The 17,083-nt window shown below is 44.0% G+C and overlaps 2 protein-coding genes across 7 annotated transcripts in view; one reads left to right on the top strand and one right to left on the bottom strand.

Moving 5' to 3' along the window:
• Positions 1-3,456, top strand: part of srpk3 (SRSF protein kinase 3) — a 78,572-nt gene extending 75,116 nt beyond the window's left edge. For all 6 annotated transcript variants that reach the window (XM_034171821.1, XM_034171824.1, XM_034171822.1 and 3 more), the window contains one exon: positions 2,560-3,456. In XM_034171821.1, coding sequence (XP_034027712.1) covers positions 2,560-2,750 — 191 coding nt within the window. In that variant the 3' untranslated portion in view covers positions 2,751-3,456. The remainder of the gene's footprint in view (positions 1-2,559) is intronic.
• An 888-nt stretch (positions 3,457-4,344) lies between these two features.
• On the bottom strand, positions 4,345-17,014 carry tsr2 (TSR2 ribosome maturation factor). Its single transcript, XM_034171818.1, has 5 exons — positions 16,848-17,014; positions 11,048-11,138; positions 7,878-7,969; positions 4,747-4,893; positions 4,345-4,457 (listed from the first exon to the last, which is right to left on the bottom strand). Exons 1-5 carry the CDS (start codon positions 16,926-16,928, stop codon positions 4,353-4,355), a joined length of 516 nt encoding a protein of 171 aa, XP_034027709.1. The 5' UTR covers positions 16,929-17,014; the 3' UTR covers positions 4,345-4,352.
• Positions 17,015-17,083: the final 69 nt, after the last annotated feature.

Genomic DNA, 17,083 nt, shown 5'->3' with positions numbered 1-17,083 from the left:
CAGGACGACTGAACCGTATTGAAGGGAGGATGGATGACGTCATGGATTGCGAGATTTTGGCAAACAACCTCCTTCCCTCAGTAAGAGCATTGAAGATGGGTCATGGCTGGGTCTTCCAGCATGACAATGACCCCAAACACAGCCAGGGCAACTAAGGAGGGGCTCCGTAAGAAGCATTTCAAGGTCCTGGAGTGGCCTGGCCAGTCTCCAGACCTGAACTCAATAGAAAATCTTTGGAGGGAGCTGAAACTCCAAACCTGAAAGATTTGGAGATCTGTATGGAGGAGTGGAACAAAATCTGGGTTGCAGTGTGTGGTCAAGAACTACAGGAAACATCTGACCTCTGTAATGACAGACAAATGTTTCTGTACCAATTAAGCTGTTTTTCTAGGGGGTCAAATACTTATTTTATGCAATAAAATGCTAATTATTTAAAAATCATACAATGTGATTTACTGGATTTTTTTTTTTTTTTAGATTCTGTCTCTCACAGTTGAAGTGTACCTACGATAAAAATTAGAGACCTCTCCGTTCTTTGTAGGTGGGAAAACATGCAAAACTGACAGGGGGTCAAATACTTATTTTCCCCACTGTGTGTGTGTGAGTGTGAGAGAGAGATAGCCAAGTGGCCTCTGTGTGTGTGTGTGTGCATATGGCTTCAGTCATGGAGAAACTGGCGAGAGCTGACATTTGCCGTTTGGCATGCTTATGTATTTTGGGTCAAGGATGAATACTGCGAAAACAGAAAGTTGATAGGAAGCATATTTTTGGAGAAATTGGCCACTTTAGCTAACCAGTAAACAATGGACGTTGTGCTGCAATGCACCATGGGAGTCGGGTGTTTTAAATGTTGTTATGGTTAAGATGTTGTCGCTTTTTTTTTTTTTTAACACAGTCCAAAAAAAAGAAGCTCCTGAACAGTCCACCCTGTGTGCGCAGGGTGCAGTTCATCTGTGTTCCAGAGTCATTAAATGTGCTTCTTCTCACTGACTTCATTTCTTCCACGGCTCACCGGTAATCCAACTTTTATCTTTGTGTTCATCCATTATTGTCTGCAAATTGCCCTATTGCGAGCTGGCATTCTGCGTAAATGCTCGTCTTGAGTGCAAGTGATTGCGTCAGTGCAAACCCACAACGGAGCTCATCTCATTATAACAAGATGTAAAATCTGTCAAACATAAAGAAGGAATGAACATGCAACTGTTTTACCAATTTACAATATAAATATTATACCTTTTAAGCTGTTCCAAATACGTTCTCCGCCTCAGCGCATGAGACAGAGGGGAGAAAAAGGGTCCAGATGAAATGGTCCTCTGATTCCAGAAGCGATTAGAGGTGTTTTCAACTGCCAAGCTCTGACAGAAAATGATTAATCCGCTACAAAATAATTATTTTATATGCAGCGTCTGGCACACAAAGCAGGTGGAACTGTAGTGAGCAAGAGGGCGGAGCCAAAATAGCCTGTCCTGTCCTCGTAGCTGTTAGGTGCTCGGATAATGTGCTTTTAACAGCCTCGTCCTCACCACAAACATACCTCTAAAATCCCATTTGTCCTTGCGGTACCTCATACACAAACTGCCCCACGCTGTTGTTACAAAGCTTTGAACTTCTTGAAATTAGTGCCACGCTCAGAGATGAGCCTCGTTAGCAGAATATTCTGCCTCAGAGCCACTATTCTCCCACGATTGTTGAATAACTGGACTCATACCAAAAAAAGAAGCCACGTGGCTCGTTATTCAGTTAATTATTTGGTGGGACCAGAGCTTAAAGAACAGAATATCTCATGACTCCTGTTCTCCCAGATGGAGACACGAGGACCTTAGTTTTATCAGTGTACGCTGTATCATCAAGTGGTCTGAGGACAAGTGTCATGGAACATTCCATCCAACAGAGTAATTTTTAAACAGTGTGAGAAACACTTTTAAGATAAAATGTGATATTAACTTAAAAGTTGACAACCAACCATCGCGGCCCACCTGTGGTCCACGGACCATTCTTTCAGAAAGGCTGCTATAAATGCTTTTGAACCTTTCAAACATTTATCCTAGACTTTTTGAGCCACTATCCTAGCCACTTTTTGAAGAATGTTGTTTGTGATTGGAAACAAAAAATGGATTTATCCGTTATGTAAATAATTGTTGGTGTAAACATTTTGTTTACATTGTCTAAGTTTTTCTTGAATTTCATGTTTTTATTGTTCCTATTCTGCTTTTTGTGTGTGTGTATTTTGGTTTGCTTGGTTTTATCCTGAGATTTATTTTACTGAAACGGTTTCCGTCCCTTGTTATCATTCAGGATGATGTAACACAAAATGAAGGATGGAATTCTAGGAAAATATTTTTCCAGGTTTCTCTGTTTATTTCTTTTGAATAAGTTGTTTACATTTTTGGAGTTCTGATCCATAAATCTGTTCGTGGTCGCCAGGAAACAATCTTCACTTTCAGCAGGTTTCAGAGTGTAAGAAGTTGACCTCGTGGCGAGGATAATTGCTGCAGTGCGTCCTTGTTATTCATCATCACCTGCCAATCAACCCATGACCCCGCCTCTTCCTGTGTTCAGGTGATCTGCGTCACATCTCCAGCCTGAAGCCGTGGGGTCTGTTCGAGGTCCTCCTGGAGAAGTACGAGTGGCCGTTGGATCAGGCCGCGCAGTTCAGCGACTTCCTGTTAACCATGTTGGAGCTGCAGCCAGAGCGACGTGCCACCGCTGCTCAGTGTCTGCAGCACCCCTGGCTGTGCACGGACACATGAACACACACACACACACAGGTGGAGGGGTTTTAGAAGTCTGTCTCATGTTTGAAATGTCATCGTTCCCAAAGTCGAGTTTGAAGATTTACACATAAAATCCCAGCGAGCGCCGTCGACCTGCTCGCCCCCACAGGCGCTGCTGGCTGTGTACTTTTTGAACTGGTGGGGGGGTGGTGGTGGTGGGGGGTGTAAACTGGCAGCACTGTGATTGGTCCATTGTCTTCTGTGTGACATCACGTTACCGCAGACTAGCTGAGTCCTGTCAGCGGCACCGGGAGCTCGTGTTTCCCGATGCTGTGATTTCATTTGCACACATCAGTCACCTGCCAACTGCCACTCCCGCTACATCGCAGGTTTTCCCGCACAGGCTGACCTTTGACCTCTCATCAGCATCCACTGCTCTTGGATCAGAGTGACCAGACTTTGGTTTTTGTGTTGTTTGTATTAACTGATGTTTTTAATTTCCCACTTTATGTTCTTATCTCATTTATTTTTAAAGGGCAGTTTTTGAGTTTTGCCTTGAAAGTCAATTTCTTTGATCTTCTCTATAAATCTTTGTGTAAATGTTTGGGGGGGGGGTGTGCGCGTTTTCCCTGTTTTTGTGGCACACTGACTTCTAAGACTCCTGAACCCGCCGCTGACTCATTTCCGTCTCGCTGTTGATCTGTGTTTGCTGAGTTGGGATGCTCTGAAGTTCACAAACATTTCACACTGTAGCCAAATGACCTTTGACCTTGCCGTATCACCTGTTTGTATAATCATACAATAGTGCCTTGAAAGTGAACCCGTGGCCCCCCCCCCCGTCACTGGTGTAACACTTTTGTTTTGTTTTTTCTTCTATGTGTCAGATTGTGTGGAATGCTTTTTTTTTTTTCGAAATAAAAATTATTTCAATTTATTCAGACAACTGCAGACCTGATGCCTGATGGATGGGAATCAAACTAGCGACTTCAACACTAGTTTTGTGTTCCTTTTATGGCATTAAAAAATTTGATCACTGATGTAAAATAACCGTATGTCATGTGACTTTTGTTTTTTAATTGTGGGACTGCAGTAGCCTTTATTTTTATATATATATATTAAAATTTAGTTTTGCAGGTTTGAACAAAGTGTGTCAACATTCACATGGTTTCTGCTAATTATTTCAGGACCCAAAGCAGATCCCCCCCAGCTGGTGGATTTGCAGCATCAGTGAACACTGACTGACTGACCGGTCGGTTTGGTCCTCCAGCCCACAGGACTTCATTTCAGTCAGTCAGCCAGTCAGTCCCCGCACTGAATGTCCCGCTGCAGTGAAAACCTGCAGCCTGTCCTCACAAATATCTGATTTTGAATCAAACCAGCAACTTGTCTGTCTGTCAATGACGTCACACATCTTTCAATCTTCTTTCATGTTTAATAAATATATATATATATAAAAAAAAAATGAACGTCTGGTTAAACCAGACTGGATTCATGTCTTTCACTGTCCTCTCTGCTGCCACCTTCAGGCCCTCTGTGTCATTACAGCACTGAGCAGCACCACGCGGTCCTGTTTCTCAAACAGGTCCATGCTGTAAGGTCAGAGGTCAGTTCAGTCAGTCAAACCCTCCTCCTCGTCCTTCACTTCTTCTTCCGGACTACAGTCCAGCCGTCCTCTTCATCCTGAGTGGGAGGGGGCAGAGCTTTTTGGACAGATGGACCCGAAGCTTCTTCACAGTCCATCACCTGCACGAGACGACATCAAACAGTATAAACAAAAACATAGAACTCTGTGTCAGCACCACATGATGCTGTGGCCCAATCCCACAGACATAACCACGCCCTGCTGAAGTTCTCTCTTTACCAAAACAAGTCTGTGGGGCAAAGAAAACTGACTTTTTCTGGGATTTTACAGACAACTATTTTTTGAGTTAACTGTCAGTTAAAATTAGTTAATGAATTTGCCTGTGCTCATGTTAGCGGTTAACACTCAGTAGGACACACGACGTTCCTGACACTAACGGCACTTGTGTACCTCAGTGTCGCTGTCATCAGACGGCACTGTTGATGCCTTGACCTTTGCCCTCTCTGTCTTCTTTGTCAGTTCAACCACCTTATGTCTGAGCTGCTGCAGCGCCCCCTGCTGCCACAGAGAGAACATCTGGCACAGACAGTGGGACACCTAAGATGACAACAAAAAGCTTATTAATGTGACTGCCAGCTGAGAGTGATAAGCAAATGAATAACAGAATTCTCAATGAGATGTAGAGGTCATCATGGTAACCAGCACATCAGGATGTTGTAGCTGAACCCATTATTTAAATAACCTCTTTAGCATGTTTTTTTTTTTTAAACATGGTGTTCCGGAGAGATGAAGAAAGTAGACAGGAGTACAAGGAGATGCAGCGTAAGGCAAAAAGAGAAGTGGCAAAAGCAAAGGAAAAGGCATATTGCGAGCTGTACAAGAAGTTGAATAGTAAGGAAGGAGAAAAGGACTTGTACCGATTGGCCAGACAAAGGGACAGAGCTGGAAAGGATGTGCAGCAGGTTAGGGTGGTTAAAGATGCACATGGTAATGTGCTGACAAGTGAGGAGTGTGTGCTGAGAAGGTGGAGGGAATATTTTGAAGACCTGATGAATACAGAAAATGAGCGAGAGAAAAGGCTGGATGATGTGGTGAGAGTAAATCAGGAAGTACAAGAGATTAGCAAGGAAGAAGTGAGGGCTGCTATGAAGAGTGGAAAGGCAGTTGGTCCAGATGACATTCCAGTGGAGGCATGGAAATGTCTAGGAGAGATGGCAGTAGAGTTTCTAACCAGACTGTTTAATAAAATCTAGGAAAGTGAGAGGATGATGCCTGAGGAGTGGAGACGAAGTGTGCTGGTTCCTATTTTCAAGAACAAGGGTGATGTGCAGATCTGTGAGCAGCAATATGGTTTCATGCCGAGAAAGAGCACTACAGATGCAATGTTTGCTCTCAGAATACTGTTGAAGTACAGAGAAGGACAGAAAGAGTTACATTGTGTGTTTGTGGACTTAGAAAAAGCTTATGACAGGGTGCCAAGAGAAGAGTTGTGGTATTGTATGAGGAAGTCTGGAGTGGCAGAGAAGTGTTAGGGTAGTGCAGGACATGTACAAGAATAGTGTGACAGCGGTGAGATGCGCAGTCGGAATGACAGACTCATTCAAGGTGGAGGTGGGATTACACCAAGGATCAGCTCTGAGTCCTTCCTTGTTTGCAGTGGTGATGGACAGGTTGACGGATGAGATCAGACAGGAGTCCCCATGGACTATGATGTTTGCAGATGACATTGTGATCTGTAGTGAGAGTAGAGAGCAAGTTGAGTCTAGTCTGGAGAAATGGAGATATGCTTTGGAGAGAAGGGGAATGAAAGTCAGTAGAAGCAAGACTGAGTACGTGTGTGAATGAGAGGGAGCCCAGTGGAATAGTGCAGTTACAAGGAGTAGAAGTGAAAGTAGATGAGTTTAAATATTTAGGGTCAACTGTTCAAAGTAATGGAGAGTGTGGTAGAGAGGTGAAGAAGAGAGTGCAGGCAGGGTGGAGTGGGTGGAGAAAGGTGGCAGGAGTGATTTGTGACCGAAGAATATCAGCAAGAGTGAAGGGGAAAGTTTACAAAACAGTAGTGAGACCAGCTATGTTGTATGGTTTAGAGACAGTGGCACTAACAAAAAGACAGGTGGCAGAGCTGAAGATGTTGAGGTTCTCTTTGGGAGTGACAAGAATGGACAAGATTAGGAATGAACATATCAGAGGGACAGCTCAGGTGGGACGGTTTGGAGACAAAGTCAGAGAGGCGAGATTGAGATGGTTTGGACATGTGCAGAGAAGGGACCCAGGGTATATAGGGAGAAGGATGCTGAGGATGGAGCCACCAGGCAGGAGGAGAAGAGGGAGGCCAAAGAGGAGGTTCATGGATGTGCTGAGAGAGGACATGTAGGTGGTTGGTGTGACAGAGGAAGATACAGAGGACAGGGTGAGATGGAAACGATTGATCTGCTGTGGCGACCCCTAACGGGAACAGCCGAAAGACAAAGAAGTGGTGTTGTTCCAGTGTATCTGAAAATGAAACAATCAATCAATCAATCAATCAACTTTTTTCTTGTATAGCGCCAAATCACAACAAACAGTTGCCCCAAGGCGCTCCACATTGCAAGGCAAGGCCATACAATAATTATGAAACAGTCTACGTCTAAAGCAACATAACCAAGGGATGGTCCAGGGTCACCCGATCCAGCCCTAACTATAAGCCTTAGCGAAAAGGAAAGTTTTAAGCCTAATCTTAAAAGTAGAGAGGGTATCTGTCTCCCTGATCTGAACTGGGAGCTGGTTCCACAGGAGAGGAGCCTGAAAGCTGAAGGCTCTGCCTCCCATTCTACTCTTACAAACCCTAGGAACTACAAGTAAGCCCGCAGTCTGAGAGCGAAGCGCTCTAATGGGGTAATATGGTACTACGAGGTCCCTAAGATAAGATGGGACCTGATTATTCAAAACCTTATAAGTAAGAAGAAGAATTTTAAATTCTATTCTAGCATTAACAGGAAGCCAATGAAGGGAGGCCAACACGGGTGAGATATGCTCTCTCCTGCTAGTCCCCGTCAGTACTCTAGCTGCAGCATTCTGAACCAACTGAAGGCTTTTTAGGGAACTTTTAGGACAACCTGATAATAATGAATTACAATAGTCCAGCCTAGAGGAAATAAATGCATGAATTAGTTTTTCAGCATCACTCTGAGACAAGACCTTTCTGATTTTAGAGATATTGCGTAAATGCAAAAAGGCAGTCCTACATATTTGTTTAATATGCGCTTTGAATGACATATCCTGATCAAAAATAACTCCAAGATTTCTCACAGTATTACTAGAGATCAGGGAAATGCCATCCAGAGTAACGATCTGGTTAGGAACAACAATCAGGAAAGCGCGCCCTCTGATGGCTGAAACAAACTTCTCTAGGACAGACTGAAGAATGTTTGAACTTTAACTGGCCCCTGGACCACATATGTTGGACACACCTGGACAAAATGGTTAATTAAAAAAAAAGGTTGAATGTGCTTTAGACTTTACAAATCATTCAGTTAAAGTAAATGTAAAGTAAGACACGGGAGATTTAAAAAGAATTAAAGGTCTGTTCTTGAGGTGAGTACCTGTGGTAAACTCCCATCATCCACCACTGTGTCGAACTCCTGGTCCATCAGGTGAGCCACAAAATCCTCAACCTCGCACTGCTGCAGGTCGGCTAAAATAAAATAATTTAGAGATTCTCACATTCAGACTCAAACTGCAGAAGAAATAAAAATTTTTGATTCAGTTTTTTTTTTAAATAATTTTATTGTGTAAAATATTTTTATACATGGCTGTATATAAAGACACATCATAATAAAAACAGCTATTTTAAAATCTGGTGACATTCATTATACTATAGTACAAATAATTTGCTTTAAAAATAGCTATACTTGAGGATAAGACCACTTCAGGTGGCAAACTGGTCCAAATCTTTACTGCTCGGTTACTAAAGAATCCCCCCCCCCCCCCCCCCCCCCCCCCCCCCCACATTCAATCTAGATCTGTTAACTTCAAGCACAATTCATGGCCTCTAAGGCCAGTATACCTTCTCATTTCGAAAAAGACAGTGGGGTCAACATTCTCAAAGCCATGCAAAATTTTATATATTTCAATCAAATCACCTCTGTTTCATCTGTCTTCAAGCCTTGTGAGACCCAGTTGCAAGAGCCTATCCTCATAAGGCAATTTTTTAAATTCTGGAACCAACTTAGTGGCCCTTCTCCGTACTTTCTCTAAAATATTTTTGTCTGTCTGCAAATACGGTGACCATGCCTGCACACAATATTCACGGTGAGGACGAATTAATGTTTTAAACAAAAGAAGAAGGGAGTTTCTGTCAATAAACAAAAAGGCCCTTTTTATCATCCCAAGAATTCTATTGGCCTTAGCCGCCGAAAAAGCAATGTGGCGGGAAACGGATTGATCATTAGAAATCAACACTCCTAGGTCTCTTTCTTCTGAAACGGCTTCTAATTGTTTTTAATTCATAAAAAAAGCGTAGCGTGGTTTTTTCCTACCAATGTGGAGAACTTTGCATTTTCCTTCATTAAACCCAAGCAGCCATTCTTCAGACCAAGCCCTGAGACTGTCTATGTCTGACTGGAGGTCTTCCCCATCAGCTAAAGAAAGGATGGGGTGATACACCTTCGTGTCATCGGCGAAGATTTTACAATTTGACTTTACTGCACATGGCAAAACGTTAATAAAGAGCAAGAATAGTATCTGCCCTATGATCGATCCCTGGGGGACACCAGTGGTGACCTTCATCCAAGAGGACTTCACACCATTCATAAACTCTGTTCCCTGTTGCTTAAGAAATTTTCTATCCAATTACAAAGTCTTCCTTCTATACCGTAATTTCGCAATTTATAAATTAATCTGGCACTTGGCACAGAGTCAAATGCTTTTAGAAAATCGAGATACAGGGCGTCAAAGGGTAAACCCTCGTCATACATTTGTGTCCATTCTTCAAGAGTAACAAGTAAATTGGCGAGACAGGATCTGCTCCTTCAAAAATCATGCTGATCGTTTGAGAGCACTTTTTCTACGAGGTCTATTAGACAAGTATCCGACCTTATTATTTTTTTAAAAAACCATATGGATTTGAATCACGTGATTGCGTCAGACAAGCTTGAACCCTCGTGCGCATGCATGAGTTTTTTCATGCCTGTTGGTTGCGTCATTCGCCTGTGAGCAGGCTTTGAGTGAGGTGTGGTCCACCCCTCTCGTCTATTTTTTATTGTGAATAAATGTCTGAATGATTTGGAGCTTTGTTGCATCAATTTTTTCCAGAAACTGTGAGAAACCTCCAGGTGGACACCGTTCGAAAAATTAATATGGCTTTCAGGGACGATTTTATGGGGATTAAACAGATTACGGAGTGTTACTGCCGCTTTAAAGACTGCCCACAACTGCTGAGAGTGCGGCGCGCTCCCAGCCCCCATCGACAGGCTGACACCCCGCTGAAACAACCAGATCATTTCCAACGTGAAGGCTTTGTTGATCTGGGACCTCGTCTGACTTTCACAAAAAGGCAGAAGATGTGGACATCAGCACTTTTTCGGCACATTCCACCGTTACAGGAGTTTTTTCATGGAAAGAAAAGCGGAGGGACGCGCCACGGAGCCGTTCATTACGCGGGACAAAACCACCTCGGTGTTGGTCTCACAGGATGGTTTAAAGGTGGATTTCAGACGGATTCCGGTTGCTTTCCAGTCGTGTGAATATCCGGTTGTGATTGTGCATGAGCTGGACATGCCAGAACATGTCCCGTGAGGCTTCATCACGGCGTTGCTTTGCGCCAAGCAGCTGCACCGCGACGCATGGAACTCCTCCGCACGTCTGTCTTAATGTGCCGGAAAAGTGCTGATGTCCACGTCTTTTCACAATTCCTGCTAGTCAGATGACATACCGGATCAAGACAGCGTCCAGTTTAAAAATGAACGGCACATTTCACTGTTACAGAAGTTTTTGTCATGGAAAGAGAAGCGGCTCCACCGCGCGTCTTTACTTTTCTAATAGACCTCGTATAAAGATTACAAGCTTATCTTGAATGATTTTTTCACATAATCTGCAAACCTGTGATGTCAGACTCAGGCCTGTAGTTGCCTGTGATGGTCTTTTCACCTTTCTTGAAAATTGGGGTCATATTGGCCCACTTCCAAGTGTCAGGGAGTCTACATTGGTCAAGAGATTGTCTAAGAATGCAAAATAAGGGTAAATAGATGGCCTCAAATAACATGGTTCATTCTGGATGTGAAGAATTTTTAAAGCACTGAGGTGTGAAACACGTGCTGGTCAAAACTATGTATCGCAGAGGACTATAAGCTCTGCCCTCAAGTAGACATGTCATATCAGCTGGTCTGGGATCAGATGAAAACTTTTTTTTAATTTGCCCTCACAAATGCCTGACTAATACGTGCACACCAAGACGATCAACAACATACAATAAATAATATACAAGGTCAGCGTGAGTGATGTCATGTGATCAACCCCATGTTGAGCTCAACATTTAAGTGGATCAGGATCCAGGTGTGGATTTGAGATGATTTTCAAATCTTTTACAGGATAAAATGTTTCATTTTACAACATTTCAATAAATCGACGCAGCAGCCGTATTCTAGATTTTAAATTCTGAACATTGAATTGTTTATGACAAAATAATCAAATCAGTATATTTTTTTATGCATGTGAAATTGTTGAAAAATGTTAGATTTCAACAACTTCACCTCAGGTTGCCATGGTTACCTACCATTGTCATGGAAGTAATTCTGGACCACATCCACCATCCAATCAGCTTTCTGCTGGCTGTACACGCCCCCAAAGCCGTTATCCACTGCAATCTGCACAACACGCACAGGACACAAGGTATGACCTTTGACCTCAGCATTTCAACTTGTCTGCGGTCAATCAAACTCTTGCCTCATTCCTCATCTGGCTTCCTTTGAACTGGCCTTAGGGTTTCTTTGATCTTACCATATGATGTCACACAGACGAGATCAAAGCTGTTAATCATACGTGTTGTATTCAGCGCAGCTCTGGATCAGCTTTGTTTGTCCGCGGCACAGGTGTGCACTCTGAGTACCGGTACAGTTTATCACCTCCACTGAGGAGGTCAGGATTTGACTGTTTGTGTATCTTAAAATAATCAATTTACAATGAAATTTGGTTAAAAAAACTTCAATTATAGATCAAAGGGAAGTCAATTACTAATTCGCTGAGCAACTTACAACAAAGGTTGGTAAAATGTTGCAGGTGAGTAAAAGTAGTAACTGGCTGAGAACAACTGCACATGGGTGACTTAATAATAGCAGTAATAATAATATAGCCTTGATTGTCATTGTACATATATACATACAACAAAATTTGTCCTCTGCATTTACAGGGCATCCAGAAAGTATTCACAGCGCTTCACTTTCTCCACATTTTATGTTACAGCCTTATTCCAATATGGATGAGATTTATTTTTTTTTACCTCAACATTCTACTCACAACACCCCATAATGACAACATGACAAAAGTTTTTTTTCTTTGTTTTTGCAAATTTAGTAAAAATTAAAAACTAATAAGTCACATGTACATAAATATTCAAACCCTTTGCTCAATACTTTGTTGATGCACCTTTGGCAGCAATTACAGACTCAAGTCTTCTTGAATTTGATGAATATGGTGTTGTTGGATGTCAGTGCTGCCTTTGACACCGTTGATCATCATATTCTACTTGATAGGTTGAAAAATCATTTTGGGATCACTGTACCTGCCCTTGCGTGGTTGACGTCTTATCTGTCTGGTCATTCCCACTGTGTTTTGTGCAATGACACTGCCTCTGATTTTAGGGGCATGAAGTCTGGGGTTCCGCAGGGATCTGTTCTGGGCCCCCTGCTTTTTTCCCCTGTATATAGCACCCCTTGGGAACATATTGCGGCATTTTGGGGTTGCATTTCATTGCTATGCTGATGACACTCAATTATACATGCCGATAACTGCTGGAAATGTTGTCCACATAAAATCTTTAGAAGACTGCCTTGTCTGTGGTCTCTCTGGTGTCCGTGGTCTCCTTGGTCTCTCCTCAGTGTCCGTGGTCTCTTTGGTGTCTCCTCGGCGTCTGTGTGATTGTTGTAAGTAGCTGCCTGCTTAAGCATTTCTCAGTCTTTTGTGTCAAAGCAGTCCTCAAGAGTAGAGGGCGCCCCCGCACCGGTCATACTCTTACCTGTAACATCCTAATTACAGTTGGACACAATCCAACCACTAGGGGCAGTGACAGCCACAGTCCCATGACCGGGGACCAACTCCAGATGTAGAGACGCTGCCTTGCTCAGGGGCAGAGAAAGGAGCAGACCCTAAATAAACATGTTTCTGAACTAAATGATTAACCTGAGAGTAACGTGCCGTAATTAAGAGACTGCAGTTGAGTAATTTAAGACTTCCTTAATCTGACCTTTTAATTCTGAGGACCTTTGATCCTTACTCTGTGATCCTGATTCCGGTGTCAACGCAAACAGGATCTAAGTTCTACAATAAGGATCAAAGTCACGATCCACCTCTTGATCCTGATTACAGATCAGTGAGACAAGTAAATTACACAAACAACCTGCAGTCCCATTAAATCAGTGGTTCTCAGTCTTTTTATAGGGAGCACCACCTTAGAGAATATCAGTCAGTTTAGAGCTGCGTCAGTCACGTTTGTCTGTTGCAGCAAAAACTGATTTGCAACTTGGTATCTGAAGCATGTATTAGCCAAGTTCCACTCTTATGAAGCATTGCTTCATTTCCCGTGGATGATAGAGCTGAGTTTGACTCTATGAAGCATCGCTTCATTTCACCTGGATGACAGAGCTGAGTCCATGAGGGCGGGTATACGTCATTCGACCGTGTCCCTCAGGGCACCCTATGGGGAGTGCTCCGGGAGTACGGGGTCCGGGGTCCTTTGCTAAGGGCTATCCGGTCCCTGTACGACCACAGCAGGAGCTTGGTTTGCATTGCCGGTAGTAAGTCAAACCTGTTTCCAGTGCACGTTGGCCTCCGCCAGGGCTGCCCTTTGTCACCGGTTCTGTTCATTATTTTTATGGACAGAATTTCTAGACGCAGCCAGAATGTAGAGGGGGTCTGGTTTGGGAACCACAGAATCTTGTCTCTGCTGTTTGCGGACAATGTGGTTCTGTTGGCTTCGTCAAATCAGGACCTTCAGCGTGCACTGGGGCGGTTTGCAGCCGAGTGTGAAGCGTCCGGGATGAAAATCAGCACCTCCAAATCCGAGGCCATGGTTCTCGACCAGAAAAAGGTGCTTTGCCCTCTTCAGGTCGGTGGAGTGTCCTTGCCTCAAGTGGAGGAGTTTAAGTATCTCGGGGTCTTGTTCATGAGTGAGGGACGGATGGACCGTGAGATCGATGGACGGATTGGTGCAGCATCTGCAGTGATGCGGTCGCTGCATCGGACCGTCGTGGTGAAGAGAGAGCTGAGTAGGGGGGCAAAGCTCTCGATTTACCGATCGATCTACGTTCCGATCCTCACCTATGGTCATGAGATTTGGCTCATGACCGAAAGAACGAGATCGCGAGTACAAGCGGCCGAGATGAGTTTCCTCCGCAGGGTGGCTGGACGCTCCCTTAGAGATAGGGTGAGGAGCTCGGTCACTCGGGAGGAGCTCGGAGTCGAGCCGCTGCTCCTCCACGTCGAAAGTTGTCAGTTGAGGTGGCTCGGGCATCTTTTCCGGATGCCCCCTGGACGCCTCGCTGGAGAGGTGTTCCGGGCACGTCCCATTGAGGAGGCCCCAGGGAAGACCCAGGACACGCTGGAGGGACTACATCTCTAGGCTGGCTTGGGAACACCTTGGGGTTCCCCGGGAGGAGCTGGGGGAGGTGTGTGTGGATCGGGAGGTCTGGGCGGCTTTGCTTGAGCTGCTGCCCCCGCGACCCGACTCCAGATAAAGCGGAAGAAAATGGATGGATGAAAAGTTGTTTAGCTAATTTTAACCTTATTTGAAATAAAGCACAACTTAATTGCACCACAAAAAGTGAGTTTGTTGGGTTCAGATCTACACACACGTGCGCTACTTTATGGTGTCTCCCAGTGCCTCCTGGAGCCTTCTGGTGCCTCCAGCCTTACAGTCAAACTGATTCCGTGTCTTTATGCTGATGTAACCGGACCCAAACCCGATTACCATTTCAGTATGGTTGTCTGAACCCGGCCCGACCCATCAGGTCCCGTCTGACCCGGTTCAGGCATCTACGCTCTACTCTGCATAATAATTAATCACAGCTTCAGAAACACTGACAAAGTAAATCTGAAAGAAACTTATTTTTCATATTTTATGTCCATCTGCTTCTTCTGGGTAGAAAATGGAACCAAAACAAACTGGTTTAATCCTCATTTCTTTTTTCTGCAGATAATCGTGCGTTTTCTTCGCCGGTCTTTTGTCTTATAGTTTCCACTAGTACGGCTGTTTATCAATCAATCAAACAACAACTTTATTAATCCCACAAAGGGCAATTTCATTTGAGCAGTCTGTAAAAAAACAAACAAAAAAAAAAACAACAACATAACAATATATAACAACAATAAAACTAATAAAAACAAATAAAACAGACAAGAAGTTAAAATGAATAGCAAAAATAAATAAATAAAATAAAAACATGGCAGACCTACGGAGCATTTAAAAAGTTGAATTGTCGAAGGTATAAACGACTTTAAAAAACAGTTGGTTGTTTAGAACACAGTCACTGTTGTACGTCTCTTAATGCCTTTAAAGCTGAAGATGCTTTAAAACTGACGGTCTGCTGTTTGTACTGCTGGCTTGAATCGAAGCCCAAACATTCTTTTTAAAGATGAAAACCTACTTTAAATATAATTTCAGTGCTTAAAAAAAATTGTGGTTAATGTTTTCTGGTGTGTGTGTGGGGGGGGGTCTGTAGACTTCTATACTTTTATCTTTATGAAAAAAATCTCAGTGACTCAGCGTACCAGCAGAGGGAGGCCATCATTGGTACATGATACACAGTTTGAGAACTATATGGTATTAAATAAGTAAAAAAAAAAAAAGCATTGATCAGGATCAAAGGTCAGCAATCAAGATTAAAGATGTGTGATAAGGATCAAAGATGGGATCAGGTTTAAAGGTCAGCAATCAGGATCAAAGATGGTTTCTGGTCCAAATGTTGGCAGTCAGGATCAAAGATGGGATCAGGATCAAAGGTCAGTAATGAGAATCAAAGATAAGTCTGGTTTAAATGCTGGCAATCAGGATCAAAGATGGGTCTGGTTCAAATGTTGGAAATCGGGATCAAAGATGGGATCTGGTTCAAAGGTCAGCAATCAGGATCAGCGATGCGTTATTATGCCGCGTTCATACCGGACACCACGTGAGCAATGGTGGCGACAGGTTGCCATGTAATCCCTATGGAAGGACACGTTGTGGCGCCAAAAAGTTCAAGCCACACAGTGCGACGTGATGGACACAAATGAAGTGACGCGAATGAAGCGATTCTGAGCGACTGGCGCGTTTGTGGTGCGTTATCACGTTGCATCGCCCTCTTCCCCAAGTTGAAAAATCAACTTTTTCATCTTGTCGCGCTGCGATGACCAATTAGGGACTGGATATGTAGTGACTTGGAGATGTCTGGAGTTCATACTTTATGCTAGCCTGTGAGCAGGACCTATGTCCCTTTTGTCCTTTATTTCACGATTATAACAGATTTTAGGGGAGAGCGAGGAGCACCGCAGCAGCGAGTGTGCGTGAACGAATCATCCGTGAAGATAATTTTACTAACTACACAGATGTATAATAAAACAAATGGTGACTGGTTTATAACACAATTATGACAGAGTTAGAGGGGAGAGAGAGAGGAACTGCAGCAGCCAGTTTTTTTTTTTTTTTTGTTCACGTGCACGCGCGAACGGGACCTCCTGGGTCCTGGAGAGGCGAAGTACCACTGAAAGTGGCCATCATCCAGATGCAGCTCCTCAGCAAATGATGAAACCCCCCGAATTAGGAACGTCTCATGGGGATGTTGTGAACCCAGGGACGGTGCCGCTGGCGACGTTTGTCAGCTTTCCACAACAAATACAACACAGCAACTTGCTCTGTGTGATCAAGGTCCGTCGTGTTGACTCGACGGCGAGCGGAATGGAAGCTCCTCCTATTTGATGACGCACTGGAGCGAGTTTTTGCAGCAAAAGCAGAGCGTCACACAGGGCGATGGTATCGCCAGGCGAGGGACGTGAATTTGTGGCGTCCGGTGTGAACGCAGCATTAGGACCAAAGTAAAGCAGTAAGGATCTAAGAAGCTTTACGGAGATGTCAGAGGACGAACTGTTCCAGCAAACATATAAACGGGACAGTGGCGGCGGTCTGCGCGCTGACTGCACTATGCCTTTCAGTTTATCTTCTCAGCTTCGTGTTTTCTTCTTCCCCACAGTTCAGTTTGCCATAAAGTCTCTTTCTTCATAGAAAACAAGGTTTCCACCAACCGAAAGCAGGCAGACTTTACAACAACCTGGACTCAGCACCTCGTCGGTACTGGTCCGATCCGCACGGTCTGTGACGTCATACCTACCTGTAGAACGGGCCAGGTGTGTAGAACCGCTCGGACTCCGTCCGCGAACGGCTCACGTGAAACCCCGGGAGCCGCCATCATGGATCGCTCAGCGTGACGAGACACCGAGTCAGGAAAACGTCACGAGCGTCACGTGACCCGTCGATATGCGCACCGCAGTGAAGTTAGTTTTACTTTTGATATTCGATAGATATTCGCTCCGGTTTACCCTCTTTGCTGCTGAAAACCTCCTCTTC

This window comes from Thalassophryne amazonica, chromosome 6 (assembly GCF_902500255.1).
Source record: "Thalassophryne amazonica chromosome 6, fThaAma1.1, whole genome shotgun sequence".
NCBI lineage: Eukaryota > Metazoa > Chordata > Actinopteri > Batrachoidiformes > Batrachoididae > Thalassophryne > Thalassophryne amazonica.
The sequence above is the reverse complement of the archived record's forward strand: the minus strand, read 5'-3'. Positions and strand labels throughout refer to the sequence as shown.

Excerpts from the sequence above, each read along its gene's own strand:
- tsr2 (XM_034171818.1), bottom strand. The coding sequence starts at position 16,928 with ATGATGGCGGCTCCCGGGGTTTCACGTGAGCCGTTCGCGGACGGAGTC. Across the intron at positions 7,970-11,047 it reads GAATTACTTCCATGACAATG|CCGACCTGCAGCAGTGCGAG; the intron begins GTAGGTAACCAT and ends ATTTTATTTTAG. Across the intron at positions 4,894-7,877 it reads ATGATGGGAGTTTACCACAG|GTGTCCCACTGTCTGTGCCA; the intron begins GTACTCACCTCA and ends TTGTCATCTTAG.